Below are 16874 nucleotides of genomic sequence, written 5' to 3' on the forward strand. Positions count from 1 at the left end.
CATCAGTAGATTATTGGGGCACTTTTTACTTCAGTTAGTGGAGGTTTTTTCCCCCCAGTTTAGCTCAGTTTCACTTATATGCAGTTTATAGGTGTTTTGGTCCACCCGGCACATTTTATGGCCGGACATGTGAACACATCTCTTTAGGTCACTATTATGTGGCTATTGTACTTTCTCTTTTCAATCAAGCATATACACAAAAAGTCGTGTTCTCTCTCTCTCTTGGCTTCCACGCCTGTTTGAAGCATCTCCAAACCCTAACCCTAACACCTCTGTTGCCTTCAATATGTTCATGTGCCTAAGGAGCACCACTCCAAGTTGGACTCGAAGTCTCATCGCATGACTTTTCTCGGATACAGCACTGTGTCCAAGGCATATTGTCTTTATGATCCTCAGGCCGGTAAAGTTGTTGTGAGCCGTGATGTGGTGTTCGACGAGACTTCTACATCTTCAGAGGGGGGTGGCGAGCTTCTTCTTTCTCCTCCTCCTCCTCCTCCTCCTCCTCCTCCTGCTCGCGCTGTTTCTGTTACACCTCCAGCTGAGGATACTCAGTCAGATGATGATGACCTTGCTCCTCCTCCGGCGAGTTCGAGCAGATCTGTACCTAGTTGGTATTATCAGATAGTTCGTGACTCTGGGTTACGTGAGCTTCCTTCTGCTTCTCCGCCTGGTTCTCTGCAGCGTTCTTCCAGAGTTACAGGGAAACAAATTCATGAGGGCAACATGTTTGTTAATTATGCTCTTATGTCTACAATTATTAATGGTCCTTTTGATCCCACTTTTGTAGACGAGGCTCTTTCACATGAGTCTTGGCGTCATGCTATGCAGACAGAGCTGGATGCTATTGAACGGAATGGCACTTGGATTTTGGTGCCTCGGCCTTTGCAGCATAAGGTGATTGGTGTGCGTTGGATGTTCAAATCAAAGTTCCGAGCTGATGGCAGCTTGGACAAGCACAAGGTGAGGTTGGTTGCCAAGGGTTATGCTCAGCGCCCTGGTGTCGACTTCGATGAGACCTTCGCTCCGACGGCCCGGATGACTACCATTCGCACCGTTCTTGCACTTGTAGGACATCATAGATGGTCCGTTTTCCAGATGGACGTCAAGTCGGCTTTCCTGAAGAATGGAGAGCTTACACAGGAAGTTTATATTGGTCAGCTGCCAGGATTTGTTGTTCCGAGCAAACAAGATCATGTGTACCGGCTGAAGAAGTCATTGTATGGTCTAAAGCAGGCTCTGCGGGCTTGGTACCAGCGGATTGATGAGTTCTTTCAGAAGCTCGGCCTGTGCTGTTCTCATGCAGATTCGAACCTTTATATCCTCCTTGAGAGGGGGTTGATTGTTATCATTGTGGTCTATGTTGATGACCTCATCTTTACAGGTTCTTATTCTGTGCAGATCCGTTCTGTTATGGATGCTTTGGAGACAGAGTTTGAGATGACGGATCTTGGCCTCTTGCATTATTTTCTTGGCTTTGAGATTTGGCATTTTTCTTCTCTCAGCAGAAGTACACTCGGGAGATTCTCGACAGATTTCAGATGACTGGATGCAAACCAGTATCTTCTCCTATTGATATTGGTGAGAAGCTTTCTTCTCTTGATGCTTCTTTAGGGACTGATCAGGGACAGTATCGGGTTCTCGTCGGTTGTTTGGTATGGTTGACCTACCCCCGATTGGACATATGCTTCGCAGTCAGTTTATTGAGTTCCTTCTCATCCAAACCCCATCAGCAGCACTAGCGGTGTGCTCTCAGAGTTCTTTGGTACTTGCGTGGCACTCTGGATTTTGGCATCTTTTATGGCTAAGGCGCACTCTTGTTGGATGGTCTGACTCAGACTGGGCTGGAGATCCAGATACACGGCGTTCGACCACTGGTTGTGTTTTTTCACTTGGGTTTGGAGCCATTTCTTGGAGCAGTAAAAAGCAGCCTACTGTGGCACTTTCCTCTACTAAGGCGGAGTATCGTGCAGTTTGTTATGCTGCATGTGAGGCGATATGGTTGCGGAGATTATTGGAGGAGCTCGGTGTCCTCCTATCAGATCTACTCTTCTTTGGTGTGACAATTAGAGTTGCATCGCCATCGCCAAGAACCTTGTGTTTTTTCACTTGGGTTTGGAGCCATTTCTTGGAGCAGTAAAAGCAGCCTACTGTGGCACTTTCCTCTACTAAGGCGGAGTATCGTGCAGTTTGTTATGCTGCATGTGAGGCGATATGGTTGCGGAGATTATTGGAGGAGCTCGGCTGTCCTCCTATCAGATCTACTCTTCTTTGGTGTGACAATTAGAGTTGCATCGCCATCGCCAAGAACCTTGTGTTTTATGCTCGTACGAAACACATTGAGATTCAGTATCACTATGTTTGTGAATGGGTTCTTGCTGGAGATTTGCGTTTGGAGTATTGTCCTTCCGCGGAGAATGCTGCAGATTTGTTCACCAAGCCGGTTTCTCAAGCTTCCTTGGCTCCTCATCTTCGGATTCTTGGAGTTTGTTCAGCATCTGGTGCTGAGAGGGGATGTTAGCACTTTCATCCCCGGTTTTTGCTCTTTTATGATGCCCATTTGGTCCCCTTTTGCATGGCCCTTGCTTGTGGGCTGGCCACCCCTTTTTACTATTTTTTTTGGGATTTTTCCCAGCCATTTCTGGCATTTTCCAATCGGCCATGTCCTACAGCTCCAGTCGGCCTGTTTATTAGCTCCAGTCGGCCAGCATTCCCCCACTATAAATAGTGGGTGCTAGCCTCTCTTGTTTCATTCAGTCTTGTACATATTTTGCTCCGTCACTTATGAGACTATTTGTGTCTCTTGCTTGGGACTGTTTTGCTTCAGTATATTCAGCATAGTTTGCTCCATATCTCTCTCTCTCTCTTGCACTCTCTCTTCAGCACATTCTAGTGCCACTTTGCTTCCGCTCTGTGCACTTTTTCACTTGTGAGGGTGAGTACAGGGCAGCCTTTACAGCCACAGTAGATTGTGTATGGCTGAGGAGATTGATGGTTGATCTTTGTGAGTGTCAACAAACACCCACTACCATACTGGCATCCCATGATGCTTGAATATGTGTGTTGTTACTGGCTAGATGCAAGTGTCAATAGAGGCAAAGTGACAACGAGAGGGATTGAAAACACACAAAAATGCAAACATGTCCATTAAACCTAAGGCTAATCCTGATATTATTGTGTCAAAAAACGCTTCAAATTACAATGTTCACTACCAAAACTACGAGCCTTAGAAAAGTGATTAATTGTAGAAAAATGCTCAAGTTGGTGAAAGGTATGCTTCTCCCATAGATATGCTTGAGACTATGTTGCTATCTACCTTCTAACGCATGATTGTGAGCTCTTGCTGTTGAGGAGGAGGCATATTGATTGATGATTGAAGTGGGGAGGGGAGGGGGCTTTCATAGGGAAATCAGTCCCCCCATCTGCTGGTTGGCTGACTAGTTGGCTACTTTGCCAATATGCTCGACCCATTACTAACTTGATCAACATACTGCCAACGTGACAAGTCCACTGCCAACTTGACTAGTTTGGGTTGTCCAGACGTTTGACCTGTCCACCAGTGTCCGGTCCCCATTCTCTATAGGCTGGTGCTAGATTGTTGTTTGATGCCAGAGTTTTTGTTGCATGGTTCCTGATTGTTGTGTTTCGTGCTCATGGGCGCCTCATGCCTGATGGAGTTTGCTTTGCATACTAATCAGTAGGCATATCAAGCACCCTTTGATGGTGTTGTTAATTGGAATGAAGTGCGCTTGTTTGATGAATTTCTTAAAAATAGGAGTTAGCAATGCTTTCCCAAGATAAGAATGGAATTGGCAAAGGCGACATAGTACAGTTGCCTTGTAGCCTTTTGTCAATCATACTTGACTTTGTGACAAACCGAGCATTCTTGAATATATTTCTCCACATCTTTACGCACCTGAGGTAAAAAAAAAAATACTGTCCAATTGCCTTAATAGTTGTTAGAATACCTCAAGTGTTTGCTGTTGGAGATGCATGCATTTATCCATAACCTTTGAGCGAAGTGTTGTAGTCACACACAGCTGGTTATTCATCATAGGATGTTTGTTTCTAATTGAATAGAGAGGATATGCAAATTCTTGTTGTAGGGCAGCTCAAACAGGAATGTCCTGTGCACGATCAGACTCCATCTCAAATATGGTGATGAACTACAAACATGTGCAATACTTATGGTCTTTGAGATGAAGCATTCGTGACAACATTCTTCTTTTCAGGCATATGCAACAACATGAAATGGAACCCAAAAAGAAAGGTTGGCCATGGCATTTTCTTATTTGATAACTTCACTTGCGTCTAGAAATAGTGTGAGCTTTGAGGATCAATCTTGATGGTAAATGTAGCCCCAAGCAAAAATGTTGAGGGCATGAAGTATAGCCATCTATTCTTTCTCATAGAAGCTGCAACCCACTCGGAAGATTGCAGTTGAGTTCTTATAAGCAATTGCATGGTTGCCATGACTACAGGCAGCCCCATTGCAATCACCTCAAGTATTGCAGTCAATCACAAAGGGGCTTTGAAAGTTGGAATGATTAACAGCAGGCTGTCAAATAATATAAAGACTTCTTCATAATAGCCTTCATTGTTGAACCATGCAGTGGAGAAGGTAAATGAATCCATGTCCCATAGCAATGAACGGGAGTAGATGAAGCTGAGGACACCATGTGTTGTAGAAGGCCAGCTCAAATCCAAAATTAATCTGTCAGATTTTGGCTGTCCTTAAAATAGGCCAAATTTGGCCTGGATTTTTTGCTGTAAGAGTACTTTACACATGGAGAAGAGCTTTTAGAGCAGGGACTTTGTCTTTGGATATAACGGTCTGCAGAAGAATAGCATCATAAAACAGGCTGAAAGTACAATAAAAGTTTATAAATGTAGCAATTTTCAGTAAGTTTTGGCATACCTATGAGAATATAGCAGTGCTTAATTTTCAGTAGTTAAGAGAAGGTTAATGGCACTGCAAACCTTTTTTACAACCAAGAAAACATGCTAGCAGTCTGGTTGCCTTGAGCTTATGAAGGCTCTCCAATTGGGAGCTTCCTATTGTATTTATACATCTTTGTCAATGGCACCTTTAAGCTTGCCAAGATTTGATGCTTCAACAGGAGAAATCATCATAACAGGAAGCTTAATGTTGCTGACATTGTGCCGTGTGTATTCTTTAAGATGCTTCAAAGAAATATGCAAACCTCAAGATTGTTCTCCTCTTGAGGATAACCGAAGCCCATATCAGCTCTTCACATCCAGTAACCTTACTCAAATCAACTTGAGCATTATTTACTGGACTTAGCATCTTCAAACCCTAGAAAAGATCACTTGCAATCAATGCAATATTGTGTCTAGCTGCTTTTAATGAACATTAAATCACAGATTAAAAGGCCTCAAAAATTTGGAAAGCACGACATTTTAGTGTTTTAAGAATCCTCCATAAAGTTTCTTGTAGTTTCTTCACTTTCGATTCAGGAGATAGTCTAGGAGACGCTCACGTGGTGTTACTGTAAATGTATCTTGGACATTTTAGATTTATGGGATTAGTATTTTTGCTACTTAACCTTTATAGATTTAGACTTCCACATATTTTTTCAGACAACTTGGTTTTGCTGAGGGGCAGTGTCTATCTTATTGGGTCTCGCAGAGGCGTCTGTGCATGCGATTACTTGTACCTGAGACTGAATAAGCTTTTGCAGGTTCTTAACCTCAAACAACAGATAGTAGCTGAAAGTGAATCAAGCTTGAGAAGCTGTTACAGTAAGTCTTACCAGATGCAAGTAAAATTCTGTGTGATGGCTGGCCACAGGGACTCTACTGTTGTGTATGTTTATTGTTTTGGATGCTGCAGGTGTTGTAGAATCTCAAGGACCTCTGAAACTTGGCAAGTCACGGGTGTTTGACTCCATCACTCCTGGGTCTTCAGGTAAAAGTCAATGCGTAAAAAGAACTCTGGGTCTATCTGAAGGATGACACCATGATCTTACTCTTTTTTCTCTGAATGCAGGCATTGTAAATTTTCAAGCTTCGTCACCAACCTTCTTGCATCGTCGGGTCATAGGCTTGTCAAGACGCTTCAGACCACCTCCTCTACATCCTTATCTGTCAAAACCAGACCGTTGATGTGTGGTGGGTTCTCTTCAAGGTGTAATTGTGTGATATAGTTGATATTTAACCTGAGCTGATTTTTACCTACAATCAAGTGGCATGCATGTGAGGATGCAGATTACTGGAAGATTTGAAAGATGCTTGATTTGCTGTGTGCGATATGATAGCAGAGTTCCCTTGAGTGTGGTGATTGATTATAGAATCATAGTTTGGCAGATCTCAAAGGGGATGGTTTTGTGAATCTACTGCACTTCTCTGAAGTTTCTGCTGGATTGTGATTAGCTACTTACATCACAATACCTGGTGGCTTTTTACATACAAGTGATGCCCAAGTGTAACGTACAAGGTAGAGGCCTGATGCGTAATAAGAATGACCTACTAAAAGTTCTTGCATCTGTTCGATATATAATTTCAGTTGTGAAAGAAAATTGTCAGTGGTTTGACAACGTAAATTCTTTTCTTGTGTTTACAGAAACCATGTGTTGTTAGTATAGAAGTTGAAGTTGCCTTTCCGATGGGCTGTGTAATGATGATGTGAAGAGGACACCAATGAGTATGTGTGATGTTACTCCAGAGTCTGAATCCATTTGTTGATAAAGTAGACTCGTCTATAATCAAAAGCCACCAGGCCAAATGGGAACTTTGTGTGCTGTTGGGTACTTGATGAAATTATCCAAGAGCCTGAATTCCAGAGGAGTCACTTAGTTGACAAAATTGATGGACTTGTCTATAGAAGAAAGGAACCAGGCCAAACGGAAATTATGTGAACTCGATGTAATATTATCCAAGGGTCTGAATTCTAGATAAGCCACTTCGATGACAAAATTAATGGACTATCTGCAGCAGAATGCCAGCAGGTCAAAGGTGAACTATGTCGAAACAGATTTGTGGTTGAAGCATCCTTTATGATGTTACATACTAGTGAAATGCAAGTTGTAAAGCTAGTTAGAAGTTGACGATAAAAAAACACGGTTAGAAAGGCCATGGAACCATGTGGACTCTTTTTTTTTTTTTTTTGATATTGCAGTCGGTGGAAAGGAAGAAAAGTAAACGCGAGCTTAATGCACACATAACATGGTTGATCTTAAAGATTGAAGTAGCTTCACGTAATTCCCGAGCCCAACATTTTGCCACTAACTACATTTGGGGCTTAACAAAAAGATCGTGAAAGCAATTGTATTGGCTGATCTGTGTACCGCACCCATCTCTATATTCTCTAAATATTTTATAAAGGAAGAGTTTTACAAATCTGTCACATGGCTAGAATTTGGAGGTTCGGGAAACAACTTGGAGGTTAGAGAAAGGGTAGGCTGCTGGGAATTAATTAGCCCACTATTTTCCTTAACGAGCAAGTAATAAGGTTGCCAGGCAGGCAGTAAATGGGAGGAACTATCTTATCTATTGCCAGCCTCAGATTGAAGACAATCCATGTATCGGTGGCATATTACATGGAGCGGGAAAGCCAAGGTGCAAGGCACAAATCCCATTACTTAAATGCAAAAAAATCTATGCACTCCTGGCATGTCGATGGATGGATATGGTGAGTGCCAGGTGAGTGTCGAATTTTCCCTTCCTTGTAATAGAAGCAAAAGCGAGACTCTGAATAATAAACAAGGTCCTATTATAAACAATGCAATTTCTTTCTTAGTTTGTTATTCCATAGCTCGAGTTGTAGCGCTCAGAAAAAGAGGAGTTGAGTTTGAATCTACCCAATTTCAACAAAAAGCTACTAAGGCGAGCCTTGTTAATGGAGACTAAAGACTAATGTTGAGTGTATGTTGGTTCAAGTTTAAGGTTGGATCCATGAGGGTGTATGTAATTTGGGAGGCTAGTGGGTTTGGGGAGTGGGCTATATATAATGTTTGCTAGTGTATATCCATCTGCTTGCCTCCATTGCATGGGCGATGAGTGCTATGTCCAAATTGTGTTTTAAAGGTCGGTTACATAACGAAGCCTTGATTGTGATTTGGAGGGCAGATGAGTGCTGTCTAAAGGCTGAAGTTGATATCTATTTCTCAAAAAAATTATTAAGTGTGTGCATAAGTGTCTTTAGTTACCATTTAGTCAATTTTTCTACGAGGGTTTCAATAAAAACACAACTGTACTGTGACATCTATACAATTTATAAGGAAATGGAGCACTCTCACATGGCAATCTGTGGTTCTTTTCTAATTTGTCCGTCACTAGCAAGATGCTAGTGTATGAAGAGAAGTGGTTGATTATTTGGAAGAAGTTTCAATAAACACTTGCATGTTTAGTGCATTTGAACAAGTTTGGAAAAGTTTGGAGAGATGCCAAGATACACATGAATTGAATGTTTAATGAGGTTATCAGATTTAAGTATGCATTTATGTGCCCACGTAACTGTTTTGTGTCCTTTGTTGAAACGCGATGGGATTTGATCCTCTTCTTTCGTTGCCTTGCAAGACAAGAATTGGGTCGGGGTATGCCTCCCTGGTGGTGGTGGTGTCAACCACATTGCTCTCAAGTAGTATTGAGGGTTGGGATGACTACGATGTACTTGTAGAAACTCCATGGAGAGGAGCCAGATACAACCTAATCTTCACGTGGGCTTTCTCTAAGATCATCTTGATCTCTTGTGTGAGTTGATAATGGAGAATGCTCGCCCAAGGAATGCTATCGCCCCCTCCACCCGCCCCGCTTGCACTACCAAGTTCCATCCTCCTACCTGTTTGGAAGCGTAGGAGAGCTTGTGAGTTAGGGAAATCATTTCCAGTAAAAATTTCACTCAAGATGAAATATGCATATCCTCAAGAATTCCTTTTGCTTGAGAGGTCCGAACCAAGCAACCATCTTCTCCTCCGTAGCATGGGTTGGTGGAGATGCACCATCCATAGGAAGAGAAAACACTTTTACCACCATCTCAACTGTGAGGTGCATAGCTGCCATCTGGTTGAAGCACCGTAAGCTTGAAGCATAGGGATTCACATCCCAAGTGTTCCATGGTAAGGTTACAAAGTTTTCCAGGCGAGCTCGCTTGCCTGTATGTGCATGTTGGCGAGAGTAGCGGTGGTTTTGAATTCCACCATGATTGGGGATGGGGTGAATGACAGGGAAGGTGAGGGTGAAGGTGAAGAATAACTTGTTGCAAGTCGCCCAAATCTCGCCCAAATCTCCAAGATCCGCCCTAATGGTTGCTATGTCTCGTGGAACATGGTGTCTTCTCCTTTGATTATTGCTCATGTCCCTCCACATTTAGTAGACCAAAGTGATCCCACATAAGCACTTGGCTGGATTTAGGCTCAATCGGGCTTTCTGACACTTCTCCAAACATAATCTTAGACTACTTCTTTCCCAAAAATAGTAAAATCATCTAGGAAAACTCACATGAAACTTATCAAGTATTCATAAAAAAATCTCTTGTACCATCCTTTGGAAGGTTGCTGGAGCATTCTTTAACTCGAACGTCATTAGAGAGACCCTTTTGTACTTCTTAAATAATTACTTAAAAACTCATAAAATATAACAAAAATTAAAACAAAGACTTGAATTAAATTGAAATCAAATAACATAGCATAACACAAGGCAAGGGAAATAGAATAACATCGCCACCATCAAGATAAGATTGGGTGCAATCTCTCCTCTCATGTTGTGTAGCTCCACTTCCACGATATGAGTATTTAGAGAATTTTATTCATAAAAATAGCCCAAGGAGCTAAGAATAGATGTGCGTACAAATTGTTGGAATTAGGGTTGCAGGAAAGCACACAAAGCTTGGAGAAGAAGAAGCAAGAATGCACACAACACACAGTTTTTTAGATTGTGTCAATGTACAAAGATAAGTTAGTCCTAGAATGATGGGCGTATATACAAGCCGGAAAAAAAAACCTCCCAAAGAGGAAAAAAGTGTCCCGATGGTCCTAAGTATGTTCACACATATCACTGCCTATATATACGGCAACAAATCTCGAGCTGGCGCTCACGTATAGGGAAGTGCCATCCTCGAAAGTAGATCAGTCCACAAAGGGGAGCAAGCCCAAAGCTTTGCGGAAAGCTTCGAACTTCTCACGAGGAAGCGCCTTTGTGAAAAGATCGACGAGGTTGTCCTGTGTTGGCACATAGGCCAAGCTGATCTCTCCTGCTGAGAGTCTCTCCCTGACATAGTGATAATGCACCTCAATGTGCTTTGTGCGAGCATGAAAAACTGGGTTTCTCGCAACTGCCAATGCGCTCTCATTGTCAGTGTAGATAGAGGTGGCAGACTCCTGTCCAACACCCAAGTTAGCCACATAAGCCGTTTGAGCCACACACACTCAACCGTAGCTGTGAAAGCTGCCCTGTACTCAGCTTCACAACTAGAAGTGCCCACAGTTGGTTGCTTCTTGCTCAACCAAGATATACATGAGCTACCAAGCATGAAACAAAAACCACTTGTGGACACTCTTATGTCGTAGCAACCAGCCCAATCTGAGTCCGAAAAAGCATGTAAATCTGGCGGCAATGATCTCCCCTTGGGATAAAACAACCCAAGATGTATGGTGCCACTCAAGGAGCGAAAGATGCGTTTAACTGCCTTCCAATGCTGAGACCCTGGGCTATGCATAAACCTGCTCACCTGTGAGACTGCAAAAATTGAATGTCTGGCCTCGTAATGCATACATAAATGAGACAACCAACAGCTGTCTGATAGAGTGTGACATCAAAGTGATCTCCAGCATCATGAAGACTCAACTTCAAACCTGTCTCCATTGGAGTAGCAATAGGCTTGCAGTTTTCAAGGCCAAATCTCCGTAACAATGTCTCAATATACTTTGTCTGACAAAGCAATACCTCCATCACACTGCTTAAATTGTATCCCTAAATAATGATACAAATGCCCCAAATCCGACATCTCAAAAGAGGCATTCAAATCAGCAATATGACTCTCATTTGGTCCTGTGAGCAGCATGTCATCGACATAGAGAGCAATGATTAGATGTACATGATCCACACGTTTAACATACAAAGTGCTTTCTGTTGGACTATTCTGAAAACCATCAAATATGCATGTATCTTTTCATACCAAGCTCGTGGAGCTTGCTTTAAACCATACAAAGCTTTTTTCAACCTACACACTTTGTTTTCCTGTCCTCTTTGAACAAAACCACGAGGCTGTGATACATACATCTCCTCATGCAAATCTCCATTCAAAAACGCAGTCTTTATGTCCAACTGATGTACATTCTAACCATTATGAGCTGCCAATGCACAAATGCTATGAATGGTAGTCATACGACAAGTGGGAGCAAAGGTCTCATCAAAATCAATGCCCTTTTCTTGAGCATAACCCTTTGCAACAAGTCTAGCCTTATAGCGAGATCAACACTGCCATCTGGCTTTCGTTTCAACTTAAAAACCCACTTACATCCAATGACCTTTTACCAATAGGCAAATCACGCAAAGACCATGTACCATTCTTCATTATAGTATCATATTCACTTTGCATTGTAGCCAATCAATTTTTTGATTTTTATGCCTCATCAAATGAAAGAGGTTCTTCCTGTTCATACATACTAGACACAGCCAAAGCATAACAATCTGATGCATAAGAGGCATGCTGAAAACCTGAACGACTACGACTACGACTAGACATAGGTGCATCAATTTTACTATCATGCAAGGTTTGCAGCAGCCATTTAGGCATACCTCTAGCCTGCTCATTTTCAACCATATCCTCATAAATTACATCCTGTAAATCTGCATCAGAAATAGGCTGATCTATGATGTCGTTTGAAATCTGCATAGGCTGAATATTTTCTTCATTAGGACTTACATTTGAAATTCCACCTGTAAATAGAGGCAACAACGTATCAAATACATCCCGTGAGCTCACACCTGTCTCTTTGGTACATGATAACAAAGGCTGCACAGCATCTTCCACAAAAACATCTCGACTAATCAAGATACGCTTTGACTGCGGATACAATCTGTAACCCTTGCTCTCAGCACTATAACCAACAAAAATGCATTTGATAGCTTTATCATCCAATTTTCTACGTTGTTGCATAGGCACTAAAGCATAGGCCAAGCAATCAAAGACACGCAAATGACCAATAGAAGGCTTCCTGCCATGCCAAGCTTCGTATGGAGTAAAAGACTGCAAGGCCTTAGTGGGACACCTGTTGAGTACATATGCAGCACACATGACAGCCTCAAGCCAAAACGCATGTGGCAAAGCTTGGCTCTTGACCATACATCGTGCCATCTCCATAAGTGACTTGTTTTTCCTCTCAGCAACACCATTTTGCTAAGGGGTATACGGCATTGTACATTGGTGTGTTATCCCACGACTAGCCAGAACTGCTTTAGACATGTACTCCCCCCCTTGATCAGAACGGAGGGTGCCCACAGTACAATTGGATACATTTTCAGTCATAAGCAAAAATTGTTTGAAGCACAAAAACACTTCGGACTTTGCCTTCAGTGGATATACCCATGCATGCCTTGAGTAATCACCAATGAAAGTCACGAAGTACAAGTGTTTACCAAATGACGGAGTTTGCATAGGCCCACATACATCACTATGTACAAGTTGCAATTTGCGAGTGGCCCGCACAGAACCATCCTTTGGAAACGCAGAATGCTGCATTTTGCCCAAAATACAGCCTTCACAAACATGTTTCAATGGTGCCTCAAGAGGGGGTAATGAAGTAACCATATCAAATTTCTACGAACGTAGCAAACTAGCAAAGTTTAGATGACCAAAATGAGCATGCCATAGTTTTGCATTTGAAACTGCCTTTTCATCAGAAACTGCATTTGCTGAATCTTCCACACACTTGTCATAAGAATTGAGCCTATACAGTCCACGAAACAAGGTGCCAGATGCAATAATCGTATCACCAGAAAAATCATGAACAGTACGTCTGTCATCCACAAATTTGACTACAAGTCCAAGTCTAGCAAGCGCAGAGACAGACAATAGATTCTTCTTTATCCTTGGCACATACAAAGCATCTGAAAATGTGAAAGCGCTGCCATTTGCAGCAGTAAAGCATAATTTTACCAATGCTCTTCACTCACTGGGTAAGAAGCATTATTGGCACATGTGATAGTATTCCAATTAGGGACAACCTCAAGACAAGTGAACATATCACGATGCAAGGTAATGTGCTTGGTAGCGCCACTGTCAAAATACCGTACATCAGAGTCAATAGAAACTACCAAACATACATTATGTACAGATGGGTCATATTGACAATACACGCTAAACGCCCATTTTGTATCCTGCACAACATTTACAGAATCTGCATTTGTAGAAGCATCCGCTATTGTGGCTGCATTTGACTCTTTCTTTATTGCCTCTTTAGCCTTTAGCTTAGGGCAATTCTTAATGACATGATCAGTTGCCTTACAATAGTTGCACCTGATTTTTTTCTTACCTTTATCAAGAGCCTTCTCAGACCTATTGTTGCTACCTATGGAAGGAGAAGAAGTTGCAGACCTACTAATAGGAGAAGAAACAGTGGAAGGGGCTGCCTTACCACTTCTTCTCTGTTGGGCAGCAACAAATGCCTGATCAACTGCACGTTGCCTAGCCTTGTTTTGCTTGGACTGCGCTTCTTGTAAGAGCTTGTTGACTAAAGTATCATACTTGAGGACTATCCTCTCAGTAACAACAAGTCTCCACTCAGGTAAAGCAAAAGTCTGATATGACTCAGGTAAAGCAAAAGTCTGATATGACTCAGGTAAAGCATCAAGAACAGTTTGCACAAGAGAATGATAAGAAATAATCTCACCTGCAAAAATCAACTGTTCCTTGAGATCTTTAATCTCAGCAAGAAAAACATTCATGTCATCATCTTCCTGCATAATCTTCGATTCTAGCTCTTTACGTAGGTAAGAGATTTTTGCCTCGTTACGACGTACATACAAACTAGCTAGAATATCCCAAGCCTGTTTTGTTGTTTTAGCTGAACGAATATATGGAGTGATGTTACGTTTGATAGAAAGTGCAATCAAGGCATGAGCCTGCGCATCTTTACCATCCCAACAACGAGCTTGTTCAACGCAGTGGGTAAAACAACAGCAACAATAGAGCTGCTAGAACCTGTAACATCCTCAATAGATCCTACATCCACAGAACCTGGACGTACATCCATACCCTGCACAATGTTCCACACTCCTAACCAGAACATGCTGCATCATGTATGCCCAAAGTGGGTAGTTGCTGTCTCCATCCAATTTGTCATCAGTAGACAACATGCGAAATACATCATTGGTGTTATCAGCCATGGCCACTCACTGAAACGGATGCAAAAGCTACCTGTAATGAAGCAAAGACTGAACAGAAAACAACTCGTGCTATGTAGCACGGTCCATAATAGAATACGTATGCCTGTTTTGCAGAAAATTGCACTGTCAAAATTTCTGCACAAAATGACAAAAACACCTGTATAGAACTTGCAATGTAAAAACGGAGCCCGAAACGACCTCAGAGTATAGGGACCTACCTGCAACAAGCGCTTGTGAAAGCTCACCTCAATCGGAGAATGTGAGTCGGAGGGTGCTAGCGGCGTAGCCCTTGGAGCCGATGCTCGCTAATTGTTGGAATTAGGGTTGCAGGAAAGCACACAAAGCTTGGAGAAGAAGAAGCAAGAATGCACACAACACACAGTTTTTTAGATTGTGTCAATGTACAAAGATAAGTTAGCCCTAGAATGATGGGCGTATGTACAAGTCGGGGGAAAAAACCTCCTAAAGAGGGAAAAAGTGCCCCGGCGGTCCTAAGTGTGTTCACACACATCACTGCCTATATATATGGCAACACAAATTGGGCTTGCTTTTTCTACTTTTGGGGTATTGCTTTACATATTTTTAACCATATCAAAATCCCTAAGGTTTGTACATATAAAAATCTTTGCCCAAATGTAATTACTAATGGGCCTTGTTACATAAAATATCTTTGTACACATTTGCACATTTCATTAAGCGAAATCCTGCACAAATTAAACTAAGTATATTTTTGTATGATTATTAATTCATCAGAAAAATGATAAAATATATACCTGTCCTCCCGTTTGAGGAAGCAACTTTCCTCAGTTGTGTAAGAAAAATGTGGAGAGAACACGATTATTGATGTCATAACCTACAAAGTAAACTCAGAGGTCCGAACATGGCTCAGAGGCACAAGGGCATGGCTCTCAGAGGTTCTTATGGACATGGAATACCAACAAGAAAACTCGTGCGATACCAAAATTGGTGATCGTCACACTGATTAATATGTACAAAAAGTCTAATACATGATTCACAAAAGAAAAATGATCATCAGCTTCATACCACCTCTCAATCCACCAGCCATACGACACCTCAATCGGTACCCTCGTATAGTGCGACACCTCAATCGGTACCCATTGGTGTGGAAGACTAGATCTACACATAATGCATATGCAATGAACCAATCAAATGAATGAATGTAAGATGAGTCTAAGTGTCCCATACCACATAAGCGCGTTGTACATACATGCATAGGATGGTAGAAAGATAGAAGACATAAATGTGTTTGGAGTAAGTATATGAAACCAATATGATGTTCCATACCAGTAGATTAATTTCATATATTACTTCCTTTAGAATAGAAGTTCGAGGCGGAGTGGTCAGTTCCCTCTGAAACTTAAATTCTGACATAAATTTTCTCTATTTAGAAATTTTATTTAAGTTACTAGACTTCAACTAATCTTATTGTTGAATCTCTGATTTATTAAGTAGGTTCTTAGGTTGGATAAATATTATAGAAATAGTTATGAAAAGTTGTATAAAATGAAAAGAATATATACATGTACATACCTCCATCATTGTGGTGTAATTGAAATAATTTATCCAAAATAATATTAACACTAGAAAGAGATGTGAGTCGCTATTATTTCTATGGATAGGGTATATAAAGTTATTAAATAGAATCTTATGAGAAACTTAATATCATAAGAATAAAGGTTAAATTGGTTATGGATATAAGGATAGGAAATACTAACCTTGAGTTGGAAAGGTTATTTGAGGGGATGTGAGATTATAAATGAAAAATGGATAAAATTGATTTTTTTTAAAATTTAAGCAAAAATTAAATATGAAGGACTAGTAACAATTTTAACAATTTCGATTAAGTAAACAAGTCTAGGTGATGAAAGATTAATTTACATTTGAAATTGGAATAGACTTGAATAATAATCATGAAACTTAAGCGTAAGAGAGTTGTACCTTTTATATATATTCAATTGCAATGATGCTCTACATTGAGAAAAATGAGAAACAATTGCGAAAAGGTTAAAGTTTTTTTTTGAGGTTTTCAACAAAGCTTTCTTTTTCCTTTTTCTTTGGACCAATGAAAATTTTTGGAGTTATAACCTTTTTGCCTTTACACACACAGACACACACACACACACACACACACAGAAGATTTTGATTCATGCTTTTGCAAAGAAAATAAAGGTATACCTATACATAAGCTTTCAAAATCCTTGCATAAAATTTATGCTCAGGTTTTAGGCCATTTAAAGTTTTACTATTGATTATATATTTATGATGTAGAAAGTTTGTTTCCTAAGCTTAATAATATAAGCTTTTTCAGTATAGGCCGTGTGTAGCAAAAAGGGGATGGAGACAAGTAAATAGAGCGTCAAGGGGCATAAAGAGAATCGGGGAGGATGGTCATTGCTTATCTCTCTCCCTTTTTCTTTTAAGAATAAGTTTTTAAAGTTTATATAAGCTTTATAGTACAAGGTTTATTTATAAGCTTATAATATAATATAAGCTTTATTTAGGAAAGCTTT

General features: G+C 41.0%; 1 protein-coding gene across 5 annotated transcripts in view; it reads left to right on the plus strand.

Annotated features, from left to right (window-relative positions):
• Positions 1–7197, plus strand: part of LOC147638555 (uncharacterized) — a 99853-nt gene extending 92656 nt beyond the window's left edge. For 2 of the 5 annotated variants that reach the window (XM_086798463.1, XM_086798459.1), the window contains 4 exons: positions 5700–5760; positions 5852–5926; positions 6008–6454; positions 6581–7197. In XM_086798463.1, the coding sequence (XP_086654589.1) occupies positions 5700–5760; positions 5852–5926; positions 6008–6123 (252 nt within the window). In that variant the 3' untranslated portion in view covers positions 6124–6454; positions 6581–7197. The remainder of the gene's footprint in view (positions 1–5699; positions 5761–5851; positions 5927–6007; positions 6455–6580) is intronic. The other 3 variants (XM_086798461.1, XM_086798460.1, XM_086798462.1) reach the window with 3 other exon arrangements.
• The last annotated feature ends 9677 nt before the right edge of the window (positions 7198–16874 follow it).

Source organism: Cibotium barometz, chromosome 5 (assembly GCF_041138505.1).
Source record: "Cibotium barometz isolate CiBa-2024 chromosome 5, ASM4113850v1, whole genome shotgun sequence".
Taxonomy (NCBI): Eukaryota; Viridiplantae; Streptophyta; class Polypodiopsida; order Cyatheales; family Cibotiaceae; genus Cibotium; species Cibotium barometz.